Source organism: Lepisma saccharinum, chromosome 24 (genome assembly GCF_977018435.1).
Source record: "Lepisma saccharinum chromosome 24, izLepSacc3.1, whole genome shotgun sequence".
Taxonomy (NCBI): domain Eukaryota; kingdom Metazoa; phylum Arthropoda; class Insecta; order Zygentoma; family Lepismatidae; genus Lepisma; species Lepisma saccharinum.
Window position 1 is genome coordinate 40,858,590 of NC_139252.1, and position 17,955 is coordinate 40,876,544.

The window sequence follows — 17,955 nt, forward strand, 5'->3', positions numbered from 1 at the left end:
TAAACCGTCTTTGCCCCCCCCCCCCCCGGTTTCGGAACCCGATCGCCGCCACTGCGACGCGAATTTACAAAATATCACTGTACCCCCGCAGAATACTCACCCTCTACTTTTCGTTTCTCCCCTCACTTTTGTTGTGAAATATTGATGGCATCGAGAATCGAGACAAAACGAGACTTGGTGTCCTCTCGTCCTCGTCGCGAGCTGTAAATGCCTGCTTTGTTATTACTTTCGTCTCGTCTCGTTCTTGCCTCAGTCCTGAATTGTGTTTCAAGTCCACAAGCCCCTTTATGCACAGATAGGCTAATCGAAACCGAACCTATAGTTTTAAAGTGGGATCTGAATCACTGTGCAATATGGCTCCACAGGGTTTCGATCCCGGAACGTCTTGATTTCAAGGCGACGACATTAATACTACACCGTCGAGGAGGCTGGATCTCGAAATTTAAACAACGTGTCACCTCAAAAACATTCACAGTATGTAGAAGCCATTGATGAAAAAAACTTTGATACGCACCCACTTATTGTATCATTTTAAGTGTTTGATATGTTTAATATGTTAATTCTATTATGACGTAATTTGTTTTGTTCAATTGGGTAGTCTGTTATAGTTATGGACTAACCTTAAAGCATTTGATTGTGGGTTGTGAGGTGAGAGATATTATGGATGTTGCTGGAATAATTGAAGTGATTTTGGAAATGTGAATGTTTTAATTTATGTAGTGAAGAAGTATTATGATCTAAATACACTTTTCTTTGTAATAAGAAGTTTAATTGTGAGTTCAAGTGTAATATATTAACATTAACTGACTTCTAAATATATTTTTGTGTGCGAGAGTTAGTAAGGTTTACGTAAGCATATCCTTATCTGATTTCCCACAACCTGAGGGCTTCATAGTAGGCTGGTAAGTCTCAGGCTCGCCGTTGAGGAATAAACGTAAGTAGTTCCATTGAGAATTATCCGGGGAACGTAGCAACTTTTCTTAGCTTTTTCTGTTTGTTTGACGCCTCGATTGAACGCTATAAGTTCTCGAAAAAAATAAATTTTATTCCAAATGTATGCAACCACGCTGCACAGGTTCAGAAATGTCACCAATGAGGCCTAACAGTTACTATAAGGAAAATATATAAATTATCTGTAATTAATAATCACTTGGTATGTCTGAAGAAGTAGTATGATAAAGTAAATTTGGTTTAGGTTGATATCAAATATCGTATCAAGGACTCTGACACTAAGTTTGTGTCTTGACTCTTGACTCGATTTTACGGAGGTGTATCTCGTCTCGACAACTCTCGAAGTACCTTGCCTCGTTTCGTTTCTTTACCAACCCTATTGCTGAAATCGGCTCATGGGAATATTGTTACTATGACGAAGCTTTGCTTTTTACATACATCAAAGAACTAACAGGGATATGATTAGTGTGACCCAGGAGCGAATATTCCAGGCTAGATAGGCTATCTGCGAAGCCTGAACCTAGAAAGTAAAATGCTTAAAAAACTGTGAATTAACCTGATTTCAAAAATAAGATAATGGCGATTCTGAAGTTGGCAACCTGAATTTTCAGGAGTTGGCAACCTGAATTCTCAGGAGTTGGCAACCTGAATTCTCAGGAGTTGGTAACCTGAATTCTCAGGAGTTGGCAACCCGAATTCTCAGGAGTTGGCAACCTGAAATCTTATGAGTTGGCAACCTGAATTCTTAGGAGTTGGCAACCTGACTGCCGTTGGGATGGCAACGTGGCTTCCTTGAAGACGTCAAGAATGAGTTTAGCCTTCTCCCTTCCTCCATAGCCTAGGACCAGGTGTCATAGTCAGCTTGTCCAGGTTCAGACTCAGCATACGCCACTGGTGTGACCATACGTCCCTGTTTTGACCGGGACAGTCTCGTTTCAGAGGCGTGTCCCGGTCGTTCCGTCCGTATTATTAAAAAGCCACTATTTCTCCCGTTTTATAAAAGTCTAGGAGTTATCTTCAAAACCAAGTCTAAATTTGAGACATTTCATGCTAAAAAAGAAGGATTGTTTTGCATGTCTTCCGTTATTTGTAGAGCAGTGAATAAGCATGCAGTTTCTCTACGGAGTTGCAAAAAGAATTTAAAGTCCCTACTTCTTGACACCAACTCAAAAGAAATGTCTTAAGAGTTGTGTGTCTGATATGTGGCGTAAGGTTTTAGAAGAGATTTATAAACGGTGAAGAATGAAGCTGCTCTCAAGAAGGCTATGTCTTCTGTTAAATACTTCTTGTATTGTTCAACTTCAGCATAGGCCTAACATCAAAGATTGATCAGAAAGAACGATGAACGCTATGTAAATTATACCGAGATATTTAATTTATTGGTTATGATGTACCATTTATGCGATTCGTCCTTTAATAAATAATAACAATAATTTTATAATTAAGTCTAACCTATTTTTCAGGAAAAGAGGGTAAACATCCTTGAGATGTCCCGTTTTTGGGTCAAAATATTATGGTCACCTTAGATATGATATCTGCGTCGCTGCCTCAAATTGTGCGTCGTTTATACTTGAAAGACATAACGACAATCTGCATATATGGACAGCATTGTATCGCGTGTAAACAACATTACGAAATAGGCACAGTTTCTTCTGTCATAACAATGCGTTAACATGATAAATGGTAACTGGAAGATAACAGTTCTTTTGCTGATGTTTCAAGGTTCGTGTTTTCCCGATGTGTCAAGCAAGACTTCAGAAGTTACACGTTTGCTTTACTGTTACTTTGTTACTGGAAACAGGTCTGAGAGATAAGAGAAAGGAAGGAAGGAAGGGATGGATGGACAAGTAAAATAGTGAAGCGAGGAAAACACACTCACGTGGGGAGAGAGAGGAATAAAAACTCGGCAGAGAGAGAGAGAGAGAGAGAAGAATTAAAGAAGTGAGGGTGAGAAAGAAATGGAGAAGCGAACGAGAGAGAAATGGAAATAGAAGAGACAGAGAGAGAAGAGACAGAGAGAGAAGCACCAGAAAAGAGAGAGAGAGAGGAAGAAACAGAAGAGATAGAAAGGAATAGAAGAGGTAGAAAGAAATGGAGAAGCGAACGAGAGAGAAATGGAAATAGAAGAGACAGAGAGAGAGAGAGGAAGAAACAGAGAAGAGATAGAAAGGAATAGAAGAGGTAGAAAGAAAGTGAGAGAAATATAGAAGACACGTAGGGAGGGAGAGGAATAGCAGAAACATCTATCAATAGAGAGGAAGAATATAGAATAAACAGAAAATAGCGGGAAGGAGGAACTAAAACTGAGAAGAAGATTGGAATCTAGAAAAAAATACAAGAAAAGATAGAGACATATGAGTATGACATAAAAGTTAGGGAGAAAGTAGTAGGCAACTTTTCCTTATTCCAAGGGGGATCAACTGGAAACCCCCAAGACCCTTCCTACGAGCACCCATGAAATAAACGGATTGCAGTGGGGTGCATCCACATCATATAATTAGAGTGTGAAATTGTTTACTGGTTAGTAAATTTTTCTTTCATTTTGCACTGTAAATACTAGCAATGTTCCCATGTAAAATTTTTACCGATAACAGAATACAATATGTCCCATAAATATTGAATATTTATAAAAGCAATGCTTATAAAGATATATATTTTTTTATGATCTAAAGTGATGGCCATTCTGATCCTGGCGCTGCTGATAATAAGGATGAATGAAATTAAAACATCACAAAAGATGTCGCTTGCTATTTGAGCTCATTTTCCTCTTATGGCTGCTTTCAATGGAGTCCATTAGTGGTGACGTCACAAGCAGATGACGAGCTGGAACTGAGTCTACACAACGAGAGAACGTGTTTTCTTCCTATCCAATTCAATGCTATTTTCCTTCGGAAGGAGTAGCTTTAATTATTGCCACAGCAGTTATGAAACCAAATTATCGTACATCAATGTAAAGATGAGATTTCGGAGAATACGTCTATATATCACACATACCTTAGAGAGAATAAGGTAAAGAATAACCAGAGTAAGAAAATCATGCATTTCCAAAACATTCCACTTCCGAGCACAGCCGAAACCGACCCGAAGTTCACCCGATCTGAAGTCGGCCATGCTGCCGCTATGGATGATGGGAAACCAGCAGCCTCAGGCGATTGAACCGACGACGCCCATTGGCTGAGATTTCTTTTGAAGCATTCGCTTTACTCGATTTCCTAGTCCATTTATTCTTTACATTCTCATCTGTAAGGTATATGTTATATATATAGACGTATTCTCCGAAATCTCATCTTTACATTGATGTACAATGCACATCACAATTTTGTTTCGTAACTGTTGTCACAATAATTAAAGCTACCCCTTCCGAACGAAAATAGCATTGAAGTGGATACGAAGAAAACACTTTCTCTCGTTGTGAAGACTCAACCCCAGCGCGTCGTCTGCTGTGACGTCACACTATTGGACGCCATTCGCAACGTTTCAGACGGTTTTGTGCCATAAAAGTCATCTTTTATGTGTCCCTCCATTCCCAAACTTATCTCAGATACCAATAACAATACATTTACACCACGTATGTTAAAAGATAGGTATACTAATAAATCAGCATTAACTGTTATCAGGCGTCTTTGTTATAATAGTAATTAATTTGATAGTCTCCTTCACTATTTTCCGTGACGACAGTATAAAAAGTGACGATAGTATCAAAATATAGCCCATAAGATCTATTGAGGATTCCTATGACGACCATTTTACTAATGTCCCCTCACCCCCTCTTATGGGGTAGCCTATTTTCAGTGTCTCCAATAACACTTTCGTTGATAGGTTTAAAAATGCGGGGAAAGGCGCCCTCCTTTTCACTGAAGCCTTTTCTGTTTCTTCTGCCACTATTACAATGTCACACCACAGGTATATAAAGGTATATAAGGATAAATAAAACAACATATAAACGATTTATCTCGTTGCTACTTCAGTGTTCCTTCTTCAGTAACCTCTTGTCGGTTAGGAATAAGTATAATATTAAGGTATTTTCCAGAATCTATTCTTTATATAGATGTACATCATTCTATTGTTTCCTGACCGCTAGTAAAAGCACGCCTCCGCGGTAAGTTTTCAATACCGAAGCACTGAGGAAGAACTGAGGCTTCGCAGGTGAAGGTTTTCTCGGAATCCATCGCTTCAGGGTAATGGTTACGGTGACGTCAAGCTTGACAGCTGTTGAAATTTAGCAGTGCCATCTCTTGTTCTGTTTGTTAGAATAAGTGGAAGCAAGATTGCGAGTCGTGCCTCTCAGCGCCTCTTAGCGGATTATTACAAAACTTCTTGTGAATGGGGATTCTCAGCAGGAGGTCAGTGCACCGGTTTCCTGCCTTCGTTCTGCACTGTCGCTCACGAATGAACCGCTAACGCGACCGACGAAGCCTTCTGCCTCGCCACTTCCTTCCTATCAACCGTATTTACATTACGACTCGCTCTGGTGTCCACACGAGATCGCTCTTCCACAAATGCCGTAAGGTTCATCAGACCTCTATTATATGTTTCGGGAGCAAACAAGAAAGGTATCATATCATATATTTTCGCCATTATTCTATTTCAAATTTAATCAGCTCATTTCACAATCACCATAAGTGACTTCTAATAAATGTATGTTTCGGAACATGTATTTTGGAAATCTGAAAAATCAACTAAAGATTTTACACCTGCATTTTTATATTCCTTTATTTGTCTTAAAAATTTACGTCCACTTTTAAAATTTAGAGAACTTACTCGTAAAAGTAAAATTAAGTTTGTAATTGTAGATCAGCTCAAAAAAGTAGAATTTTTCTGAAAATTTTAATGATGTTAATATTTCCAGTTCAGTTTTCTGCTCACACAACTCTACAATCGTTGTAGCTCTCGAAGTCGCTACAGATTGTATAAAATCCTCCGCCCGTTGAGAGGCTGTGTAGGCCTGAAGTTGTGTTCAACGGGTTGGCCTTCGTTATCCCTTATTTTCCTGAACTCTGCTACCTGTGGATATAAATTAAACATTTTAGTTGTTACTTGCAGAAAAACGGCATTTATGTTCATAGTGAGATCAATCGTTCCTAATTTATCCGGTTTTATTGTTCTGAAATATTATTTCCTTTGGAGGATATCAATATGGGCGTTTACTCTTTTCCACCGTTTACTCTTTGCTTGTGCCGAACCGATCAGGATACCTTGGAATAGAAACTAGCATCGTTCAGCGCCGATCAAGACACTCTGAAATAGTCTCTAACATTCCTTGTTCAGCGCCGATCAGGACACCCTGAAATAGTTTCTAACATTGCTTGTTCAGCGCCGATCAAGACCCTGAAATAGTTTCTAACATTGCTTGTTCAGCGCCGATCAAGACACCCTGAAATAGTCTCTAACATTGCTTGTTCAGCGCCGATCAGAACATCCTGAAATAGTCTCTAACATTGCTTGTTCAGCGCCGATCAGGACACGCCGAATAGAAACTAACATTGCTTGTTCAGAGCTTATCATGACACCCTGAAATATTTTCTAACATTTCTTGTTCAGCGTCGATCATGCCACCCTGAAATAGTTTCTAACATTGCTTGTTCAGCTCTAGTAGAGGAAGTGGGGGAGTTGAACGTCATCAATTGAGGCTCGGTGAGGCTCGCCTTAATGGATTTGTCTCGTAAGGCATGAGCCTCATTTGATGGCAGTGTTGCCAGCTGCTTACTCGAAAAAATCACCAAGGTTTTTTTTTGGGTCTAACGTAGCCTAAAGCAAGGAGCTGGCAATCTTGCTTGAGGCTTGCCTTAATGGTTTGTTTTTGTAAGGCATAAACTTTATTTTCTCGCAGTGTTGCCAATATTTTACTCGAAAAAATCACCAAGGTTTTTTTTTTTGGGTCTAACCTAGCCTAAAGCAAGGAGCTGGCAATCTTGCTTGAGGCTCGCCTTAATGGTTTGTTTTTGTAAGGCATAAGCCTTATTTTCTCGCAGTGTGGCCAACACCTTACCTGAAAAAATCACCAAGGTTTTTTTTGGTCTAATCTAACCTAAAGCAAGGAGCTGGCAATCTTGTGTGCTCGCAGTATTGCCAACATCTTAGTCGAAAAGTCACCAAGGTTTTTATTTTGGTCTAACTTAACCTCAAGCAAGGAGCTGGCAACCTTGCTTGAGGTTTGCTTTACAGTGCATAAAGCAATTTGCCAACCTACTAGTACTTTTGCCATAGCTTTTTACAAAAAAAGAGAGAGGAGAGAGAGAGGGAAGAGTTAAACAACTGACAATGTCGCTAATATTTACCTACAGTTTTTTTTTACTTGGCAAGGGGGTTTAGCCAATTTATATACTGGCGTAACATACATACACTGGGCAAGGAGAGCCGGCAACAAATATATACTGCCGTAAAAGAGAAAGAGATGGATGGATGGATGGTAATATAGTATGCGTGTGCGTGTGTGCGTATAATATGTAGCATTATTAACTAGAGTGTGTTGGCAATTTACTTGCAACTAAAAAAATAGAGATGCCAACATTGCTGTAAGATAAAAAGAGAGACCTATCGTGATTTTTGTAAACCTCTCTCGGGGGAAACACGATGTGCTATACACACGTGCGCGCGCTGGTGCTTCTTATTATTTTTGTATTGTGACGCGAGCAAAACAAATAATTTTTTTTTATTTTTTTTAAGATTCCTGGCCCCTAACCCCGCCAGGGTGCGTGGTGCCCAACCCAAAAAGGTTCTAACGGCTACGGCTCTAGATAACCGCACCTCTGTAGGGTTTCACGTGTTTTTTTTTTCCCCAAACTTCCATGAAACCCTACAGAGGACCTCCGTAATGCATGCAACGTGTACTAACGACTCTAGTGTTATTTGATGTTGTGATATTTTTGGATATAGAGTTTTATTGTGAGATATAGATAAAAATAATTATGTTTATTATAATATTTTCTTGATGAAGATGGAGAATATGTGTGTGTTACAAATAAAGTTGCATGCTTTTTTTTCTAGTGTGTGTATGTGTTTTTGATGTTTCGACAGCATCTGAAACGATAAAAAAAGAAATTTTATTGTTAATTTTCACGTGTAAAAACAACAACAAATTTTGTGCAAATTTTCTGATTGTCTCGTGCTATAGTGCAAAATAGATATTGTAACTGATAACTAATAAAATTGATATTTGTAACTGATCTGAACTAGTGAAATTCGTATTGTGCTATTGTAACTGATTGTGCTAGTACAAAAAATTTCTTATTTGTGCAAGAAAAGATGTTAAAAAACTTGTTAAAACTGCTCTGTGACCCTCTCGTTCTTCACGTCGTAGGCGAAGGACTTCTCTGCAATCAGGATGACACTGCATAGGGTATCCTCGGGCAAGGCATCGTGGAACTCGCAGACGATCTTGATGTTGGTTCGATCGTTGACCACAACCTTCTTTCTCTTAGATGTGTTGATGACGGTCATGGGTCTCCGTGCTTTGAACTCGCTGGGCGTGTAGTACATGTCCACGCTTCCCTCGGTCACGCGTTTGTAAGCCGAGAACGCTTCGTAAAGTTTGAGGTAATCGTTTTTTGTCATATCGAGGTTGTAATTCTCGCGCGGGAACACTTCGTTGCGTCCATTTTTGAGATAAATGTTCTTGATCTTGCAGTCGTCGAACTTGCTGGAATCTTTTTCCTGATTCTTGTCCCTCCCGGTCTGAAAAAGCACTACGACGAAATCTGGCATGTCGAACTGTATGTTGTTGAACTGCGTCGTCACGTCGAATTCCATGTGACTTCCCGATGCCATCTTCTGTACGCACTGGTAACCGTGAAAATGAATCGGCACCTGCGGACTTTTCAAGATCTCCGCTTTGTACTTGAGGGCGTAGTTCGTTTCGTATTCCACCACCGGCATTCTCAATTCCATGCTCCGGATGACGCACTTGGCCGCTTCGGGTAAAGTGTTGGGCAGCGGCGTGGTGCCGTCCGGACCCAAAGTAGCGTATCGCATCAGTGCGTCGTTGTCGTTGGCCGCTCTTCGAAACGTGACGCGCAGTCCTCCCTTCCACATGATCTCCTTGTAGTCCGAGAAGAAACCAGGCAGCAGACGCATGGGAAAAAGCACCGTGTGACTTCTCGTTGATATTTTGGCCCCGGCTTCGAATCCCCCGGCCTGGTAGTACGCTGCGTCCGTTTTGGATAATTTCAATGTTCCCACTGCCGTCGACGTGATGCCTGGATAATCTATTCTGTCGATGACGGTGTTGTGTTTCCTCACCTCCACCTGCGAGAACAGGTGAGGCACGAAGTTGTCCACGAGTATCAAGTTTGCTGCTGCAGGAAACGCGTCTCCGCTTTCTTTCTTCACCACGTCGAATTGAAGGTAGAGGTCCGCTCTGTGAGGATGAACGAACCCGTCGCCTACGTCCACGTCGTATTCGATCTCCCTGTTGGCCTCGTTGAGATTGGCGAACGTGCGACGGTTGGGAGGGAAAGATTGCAATTCGTAACTTTCGATTTGCTCCATTTTATATGTATGGTTATTTATTATACGTTGATCTCCACGATGGCCGTCGTAGTGGCACCTGCGAAATCCACCACGTCTCCTTTCTCATTCGTCACCACCAACTCTATGTCGTCTATGCGGTTGCGGCATACTGGAAAATAGATCGGCGAAGAGGGCGTGTAGATGATCGGTTCCATGAACTCGGAACTTGGTTTGAAAGTGGCTATGATTCCCGTCTGCTTGTGACTTCCTAACAATCCGTCCGAAGATTTCGTGATCATACCTTCGGCCACGTTACAGTGTACGTTCAGAGTTTCTATGGCCAAGAATTTAGGAATGTTGGTTGCTACGTGCTTGATGCCAGCTTCGAGTCTGGTGTCGTTCTCGAAACCTAAAAGTTCTCCCATGGTGCCCAGGTCCACGGTCTCCGTCGCGGATAGGATTTCCACTCTGTGCGTGACCGAATTTTGAGAAAAGTACGTGCCTTTGGGTAATTGAGCTTGCAAAGTGGAAAGATTGTATTGGCCTGGCGTGACGACGATGTGTTCGCTTCCGACGCTAATTTTGTTGTTGTGCTGCGTGACGTTAGGTATGAGGTACATGCTGTAGAATGCACGCAGAGCCACGGATTTAGGATAGACGATGTCGTCGTGCAGCGTGAGTTTCAAGATTGAAGATTCGCTCGTGAGATGGAACACGCCCATCCTAGTGATGCTGTTTGAGGTTCCACAATGCTTTCTGGAAATCCTCGATCGTAGGGTTATTTATTTTAGAGAGAAACGCGAGCACGGAGAGGCAGAGATGACCGCAGTTCACGTCTCCGAAATCTTGAATGCGTTCGTCGTTGTAGTATATAGAGGTTTTGTTCGTTTTCAGATAATGAATTAAATTTGTAGGTGGAACACCTCCGAAAGAATCGAAAACGAATGCTTTATTATTGTTGTTTTTGTGGTAACATATCCAATGCGTGCCTGGATTTTCTTGACCGTCCAAGTTGACTACTCCGCATTCTCTTCTTTTCACGCTTGAAGGTAACGAGTCGGACATGAAAACTCCTCTGAAGTGTTTGATTTGTAACGGTCCGATCAGAGATTCAATGTCTCGGTTGGTGAGTGCCGTTGTTTCTTTTTTTTAAACTTTCTCATCACGCCCTTGCCTCCTTTTTTCTCCATGGCCAGGTTGTGACGTTTCTGTTCTTCCAATTCTGCTTTGTTCTTCTTCGAGTCGATGACGGTTTTCGCGATGGCGGCACTTCCGCCAGCCAAACTTCCAACGGCCCCCAATGCTGCTAGGATGGCCGGGATGCTGAATATGAAACCTCCGATCTTTTGCTGTTTCCGCGAACGCTGCAACCGTCTCAATTGAGGTGTGCTGAGCAGCAATTTCATTCCATGTCCTCTCGACAAGCAAGAACGTTTCTTCTCACGTTGTTTCTTGGTGAGTAACCCATCGAGGGCACCTAGATTTTTCAGATTGGAGTATGGTATCTGGTACACGACACCCTTGGGCTTCATGTTGATGCTCTATGTGTTATTTTCACGGTATGTTATTTATATATATATTCTGATATTTTTTTCTTGTGTAGTTTTTTTACGGTATGTTATTTATATATAAATATTCTGAGATTTTTTTTTTCACGGCCCCGCAGTCGCTACACAAATTCTATTACGTGCTTCGTTTTCTTGCCAAGAAGTTCCTTTGTCCCCTTGTACACGATTTGAGTTTTGTTCTCGATTAAAATAGATAGCTTCTCGTCCGATAACATGTTAGCGTATCGATCTGGTAAAAATAGACTGTATTGTGCGTTGAGCAACAGGCGTACCTTGGGACCATACTGGGTAGAAACAATTGAACCGGAAGTTATCGTGTAAGGTTTGTCGACTTCCAATTCCCGAATTTTTACATACTCGACTGACAAATTTAGCATTTGTTTTAATGCTTGGAGGTCACACATTTTTTCAGTTGTCATATCGAAGAAGAGAAATTTTCAGTGTGTGTGTTAGAGAAATTTAATTTTTTTTTTTTCACGATGTGTGTTATTTATACCGAAGATTATTTTTTTCACGATGCGTGTTATTTATATATATTTTCTTTTTTAACGATTTGTATCGAAGATTTTTTAACAGAGGAAGAAAGTTCGTGCTTCGGAGAACGCGATAATGTGCGTGATGATTTCTTCAGTTTCCTGTTTGGACTTACGCCAATCATCAGTATACCGTCTTCTTCCCTGCCTCGCCTCGTGCAATTCATCTAACCTCTCGTTCAATTTTTCCCCTGCAGCCAAAAGCAGAATGTTGAGATCACCGCACCTCAGGCCGCTGATCTCCCGAAGATGGTCCTTGAGAACTATTTCGCATCCCATGCGAAATGCCGGCGTCGTTCTAGCTATGATCACAAGTTTATTAACATCTCCGTTAACTACCTTTTTGAATATTTTAGATAGTAGTTCGTGCGGCAAATCAGTTATGCAAGCCATGTTGTTTTTTTTACTGTATGTTATTTATATACCCCACTCCAATTTTTGTTTTGTGTTCATGGCGATGGTGGTACCCAGTGCGGCGACCCGTTCACCCAGCGATGCGTCTCTGCTCACGAATCTTTCGAAAGCTGCGTGCTCTAACTTTCTGTCTGCTTCGTGACGTGCGTCCAGATCCGTCTGCGTGGTGTTGTAGGCGATGTCGTGATCTTTGCATGCCGCGTCCAACGGATTCACACCCTTGTCTCCTCTCTCCAATCTTTTCTCGAGTTTGGTACCTGGTCCGCAGTACTGGTAGCCAGGTAAATGCATCTCGAAAGGTAACTTGTTGATGATGTCGTTCACGAGTCCCTTTCCTTCGGCCACGTTCCAAAATTTCGGAGGCAGCGTGTTGATGATTTTGATCAGGTAACCTATGCCCTTGTCGTCGTTCACGATGAAGTTGGAAAGTTTCGTGCTGATCATGTCCACGATGCCAACCTTCTCGTTGTAGAAATTACGGTTGCCTGCATTCTCTTCGCCGGCTATCACCAACAATCGGTCCACGAGCTTCCTCACGTCGTCCACCCAAACGAATTCTTTGGGTAACGTGTTGTAGCGTTTGACGCCGCTGCCTGTTTTGACCTGGTTCCAAATCGGTTTGATGAGATTCCTGTACTTCTCGCCGCTGCTCGATTTCACCCTATTCTGCGAGGCGTCGTTGTTCTGGTACAAGGCATCCGTCATGATCAGAATTTCCTTGTAACTCTGGTAATCTTCGTCGGTGTAATCTTTCGGCTGCTTTTTGGCGACAAGTTCCCACAGTCCCACCGTACCCGGATACCTGTTCCAACTATCCTTGTCGCCTAAATTGACTTTAATGTCGTTGCCTTCGAAGGTCACCTTCGATTTCCCAATCTTCCACACCACACCGCCGCCTTCGTTGGTTTCCAGGCTGGGATACAATCCGAACACTTCATCCTTGTCGAATTTCCCCGTGCTCAGGTAGTCTCGTGCCAAAGGTCCCAACTCGATTTTATCCGAAGACGTGCTACCAATAGCTCGACGTCGTGCCGGTGCATCCTTCAGTTCGAACGGTGTCGAAGGAATGCTCGAAATGGGCGTGGGTACGGCGTAACTTTTAGCTGCGAGCGGTACGAGTTCGTTGATCAAATTTTTATTTTGTTCCGTGACATTTTTAATTTCTTTACCTAGACCGCTGATGGCATCGATCACAGGTTGATCCTGACGTTTCTTCTCTTCGTAGAATCCGCGATTCTCGGATTTCCAACCTTTGAAGCGTTTCGCGAGGTAATCGCGAAGCTTGAGATTTTCGTCCTCGATTTTTCGTTTCGTCATGACGTAATTTATACACGTCGTTTCTCACAACGTTGCAACGTTTAGAAAGTCGTTGATTTTGTTTCTGTATTTTCCGTCGTTGGGTTTCCTCGTCATGTCGATCGTCGCGAATCCGAAATCGTCACCGTTCCAGCAAGTAGAGCAGCAGCGTTCCGAAAATTGATTGTAGTTCATGTCTCCGCCTACGTAGTCATCGTACGCATGCTTGAGGTTGGTGTGATCTTGGCGAAACAAACATATGAAATTAGCGTTGTCGCGCACTAACTGTTTTGGAATTTTGGAAAACGTTTGAGCTAGGTAAAAACAATCCATTCCTTTGTGACGACCTTGCGTGAAAAAATGGCGAATTTCATTTTGATTTTCCAGGATGGCGTCGTCGAACACAACAACTGAATTTTCACGACAATCGTCGAGTGGTTTTATTTCCGAGGCGAACGTTGCAATGTCCAGACCATCGTACAGTTTCATCAGTTGCTGGTATTTGGATTGCTCCAAACTTTTCGAGAACACGTACAGGTGCCTGTTCTTCCAATCTAACCAATTCGGTGCGAGGAGAAAATTGTCCACGAGCAGTGTCGTTTTCCCACACCCCGAAGGACCTACGATCAGACAGCGGATGCTGTCGGGAAGCAACTTGCCGTTCTTTTTTTTTCTCGTTTGACATTCCGGATCCGGTAGACGCTTCACCACGTTCCACGTACTCACAAGATCACTTCGTTCGCGTCGATCCAACTCTTTTCCGGAAGTCCCAGCCATTTGACAAACAGTTTGTCACCTTTCCTACGCAATACTTTCTCGATGAGGTACGTGTCGGGGTGTTTCGTTTTAGAGAGTTCCTCTTCGTAAAATCTTCCTTTCAAAATCTCGCCGCTACTATCTTTTATTATATACGTGTGTCGGTTTCCGGGTAGAACTCGAACCACCGTAAAAAGTTCCGTGCTCCAATTTTTTGTGAATCCCTTCTCGAAGGTGCGTTTGAATTTGCTGATCCTCACCTGGTCTCCAATTTTGTATTTAGCTTTTTTTGTCGTGGGTGTGTACTTTGGGCAGTAAACGGTAGAAATTAAACGCTGCTCGTCAGATTTCGTAACGTCAACTGGCTTCATGCCTATCGTTCTGTGTACCGTATCATTATAGGTGTCGACGAGTTCCGGTAGGATGTCGACCCATTTGTAATTTCCCCGAAGCGTGAATCGTTTCCACATGTGTGTTTTCAAGGTTCGATTGAATCTTTCCACGATGCTGGCTTTGATGTGACTGAAGGTCGAATAATGTTGAATCTTGTGTTTTTGAATAAATTTTTGGAATACAGCGTTATAAAATTCCTTCCCCTTGTCTGTTTGCAGAAACCGTGGTCGTCTGCCACCGCTTTCGCGAAAAATTGTCTTGAATGCTTCCGTGACGCATGTTCCCGTTTTGGCTTTCAAGGGTAGAGCCCATGCGAATTTCGAAAACGTGTCTATGACGGTGAGAAGGTACTTGTTGCCCTTGTTCAATTTATGTATGTTTTTCAAATTGCCGCTACTCATCTCCACGAGGTCACTTTGCCAGAGGTCATCGATGCCCTTGGTTACCACAGCCAAACGTTCGTAGTTGCGGCGTGCAGGTTTATGCAATTCTTCGACGATGGCTTGCCTAGACATTTTTTTTTTAGAGATTACGTTTCAAGAGAAGCACAAGCGTGATGGGATTCAAAGAGGGTGGCACTTCGCTCGTGTTTTGAATGATCAGCTTATCGCCGGCACTCACGTCGAAAACGGTAAGATCTTCGTCTTCGTGTATTTCATATATGTTGCGCGTTTCGTTCCAACGTGCCAGAGGAATGTTTCCTGCTTTCTGGACACCACGATTCGATATCAAAGTCATGGTGGGAACGCTAGCTTTTCTACCGTGAGACCAGTACGAAAATTCGTTTATCTGAATCGTGCCATCGAGGAGAAACTTGTAGTACGGATGATAAGGATGTAACATGTACAGTTTGTTACCTTCGACGAACGTGGAGATTCTCTGTTGATTGGGTACGCTGTTGATTTCGATGGCTTGCAGAGAATGCAGTTTAGCGAATTTAGTGTCGACGCCGAGCAGATTACTGTGAACTTGTCCGAGTTTATTTTCGATGGGCAGCAAATGCTCGACTATGGTATCCGATACGGCAGAAAACGACGGTTTGATTTTCACTTTCACGTTCAACTCCTTGTAGTTTTCATTGAGTTCTTGCAACTTGGCACCGAAAGAGGCCAGCGTCGATTCCTGCGTGGATTCCAGCACTCCGACTTGATCTCTGATGTTGACGACGATGTTCTGAAGGTTCTCGACTTGATTCAATTTCGAGCTCTTCTCGGTAAGATCGTTCACGATGCTTCGCATCTCTGTAAACTGCGTGTGAAGGTCGGCGACGCTCTGCGAAGTGGGCAGCGTCGACACCAGCGAACTAATTTCGTCTCGAATCTGTTCCACGTTCGCCGTTTCCGTTTCTAGTCGTTTCAGCATTCGAGATATGTTTCTTTTCAAAGCGTGCAATTCTTTCGAGGTGGGGAGATTGGCCACCCTACTCTCGAGATCGCTCAATGAACTTTTGATGTCGCTCGAATCGGATAGTGCCGTCACCGCCGTTTTCAATTTTTCCAAATCTTCGCTCGAAGGCACGCTCGTCCGTAACGATTCCAAGTCACCCTGTATGTTGTCGAGTACGTGATGAAAATGAGCAAGATTCGTTTCGACGTTCAAATTTTCTAAATATTCGATCTTCTGCTGAACCGTGCTTAACGTGTCTTGAATGCTCGTCAACGCTCTTGTTTCAGCGTGAATATTTTTAATTTCTTCGTTGATCAATTCCAAGGACGCCTGAAGCGTAGCGATGGTGGTATGAATGTGTTCGAAATCTCGATACGCCTCCAATTGAATTTTTATGTTCGCGACGCTTTTACCGATGACCTGCAGTTCGTCCGACGATGGTAGGTTCGTCATTGTATCTTCCAAAGTCTGTAACTTGGATTTAATTTCTTCCAACGTGCCGGTGAATTCTTCTTGTAATTTGGAAACGACGACATGTAAGCGTTCTGCGTCTATATCGTTCACGGCGGTTTGAAGTTCGGAGAAATTCTTTTCTATTGCGGAAGTTCGTTCTTCGATTTCGAGTTTCAATTTTTCCAAATCTTCATTTTTCGATTGAAATTGCTGTAATTTGGCCAAATCATTTTGAAGCGAATCCACGCTCAACTGTATATTTTGAACGCTGTCGTAAGAAGGTACGTCGACATAATTTTTTATCAGCGTCTTCAGTTCGGAATCGATTTTCAGAATGGGGTCGAGACATTGTGTTTGGAGCGTAGCGATTTCCGACTCTAAACTTTTGTTTAAGGTTTCCTGCAAAGCGATCAAATCGGTCCTCAACTTCTTAACTCGAATGTCCAACATGAGAATCTCTTCTGCGTGGTCTACACGCTTGGTGTTGCCGAAAATGTCGTTAGGCATTTTTGGTTAACGGTTATTTATAATAGGATAAACGATTCGTAATTCTACGAAAAGAGGAATGAGTTTGTCGTAATCTCCGAGAAGTTCCATGTAAAAATAATCTCCTGCAGACACATCGTACGTAATATTAGAAAGCATCTTGTCGTGCTTGATTCGAAAAATGTTCTTGCCGGTAGAAATTTTGATTTCGCCTGCGTTTTCCGGATTCACGGTGATTTGAAGTTTCCCGTCGATCGGAATTTCGTAGAAATGTAAATTGTTATTAAAAACATAAAACATTTTGCCCACATCGTCATTCAGTTTCGTCCAAATGCTGTTGAGGTGAATGATCAACAGACCGTTGAGTTTAGGTAACACGGAAGGTAAGACTTCATGATCTGGTATGGTTTCCATAATGATCTGTTTTTTGAAACCGAACAAATTCATAGGCATGCTGGTTATTTAAGAATACGGTCAAAGTTTTTTGTAATGACAGTCAAAATGTTTTTTTTTTTTGTTTTGTTTTGTTTTTATGAATCTTTTGTTGAAGATGGACATATGTTGCAGGTTTTGCTTTTTGCTAAGCGATAGTGCCCCCACGACAATGTGTGAATACCACACTCGAGGACGTACTTCTTATCGTCATTAGGATCCAGCGCAATTTTTCTAACTTTGTTTGTGGTCAACACATGGTCGACGCTCTGGATGCGCTGTTCTGCTCTTAGAACCGACGACCTGGTCTTGAGGCAATCGACGAAGTCCTCGAATGTGATATGCTTCCGAACCACCTGTCTGCTGACACCCTTGGCCTTCTTGGTAGCGCCGCCCTCGGCTTTGATGGCATAGGCCTTGGCGCGAGGACCTGCAAACTCGAGACTTAAATCACTTTTCTTCTCGTCTTTGACTTTGCCAGGCACCAGGCAGTTGCGAGCCAGGATGCCGTATCGGTTCGGCTGGGGATAGTTTGAGGTGTCGAAGATGTCAACCAAAGATGGAACCGTGGCCATATCCTTGTACGCGTCGGCTGTGCGAACGTGGTACACCAAGCTGTCCGTGTCCGTGTAGAGTAGGCTAATATTGTCGTTAAAGTGCTGGCGTAGTATCCCATAATATATTTGAAACATGTGCAGCTTGCTCAGGTCTAATACTGAGGCGCCAACATAAATTGGCTTGTTGAGCTTCACCTCGCTCTTCCTCATATGCACCAGAGCAAGCTGTTCGTTATAAATAGTCCCCGATTTGAATAACGGGTTTGCTACGAGCCTGCGACA

At 42.5% G+C, this 17,955-nt stretch overlaps 1 protein-coding gene across 1 annotated transcript in view; it reads right to left on the reverse strand.

Moving 5' to 3' along the window:
- Positions 1–5,850: 5,850 nt before the first annotated feature.
- The window catches only part of LOC145978161 (carbonic anhydrase 1-like), a 43,416-nt gene continuing 31,311 nt past the window's right edge, over positions 5,851–17,955 (reverse strand). The window contains exon 7 of the mRNA XM_083110600.1: positions 5,851–5,955. Coding sequence (XP_082966726.1) covers positions 5,851–5,955 — 105 coding nt within the window. The remainder of the gene's footprint in view (positions 5,956–17,955) is intronic.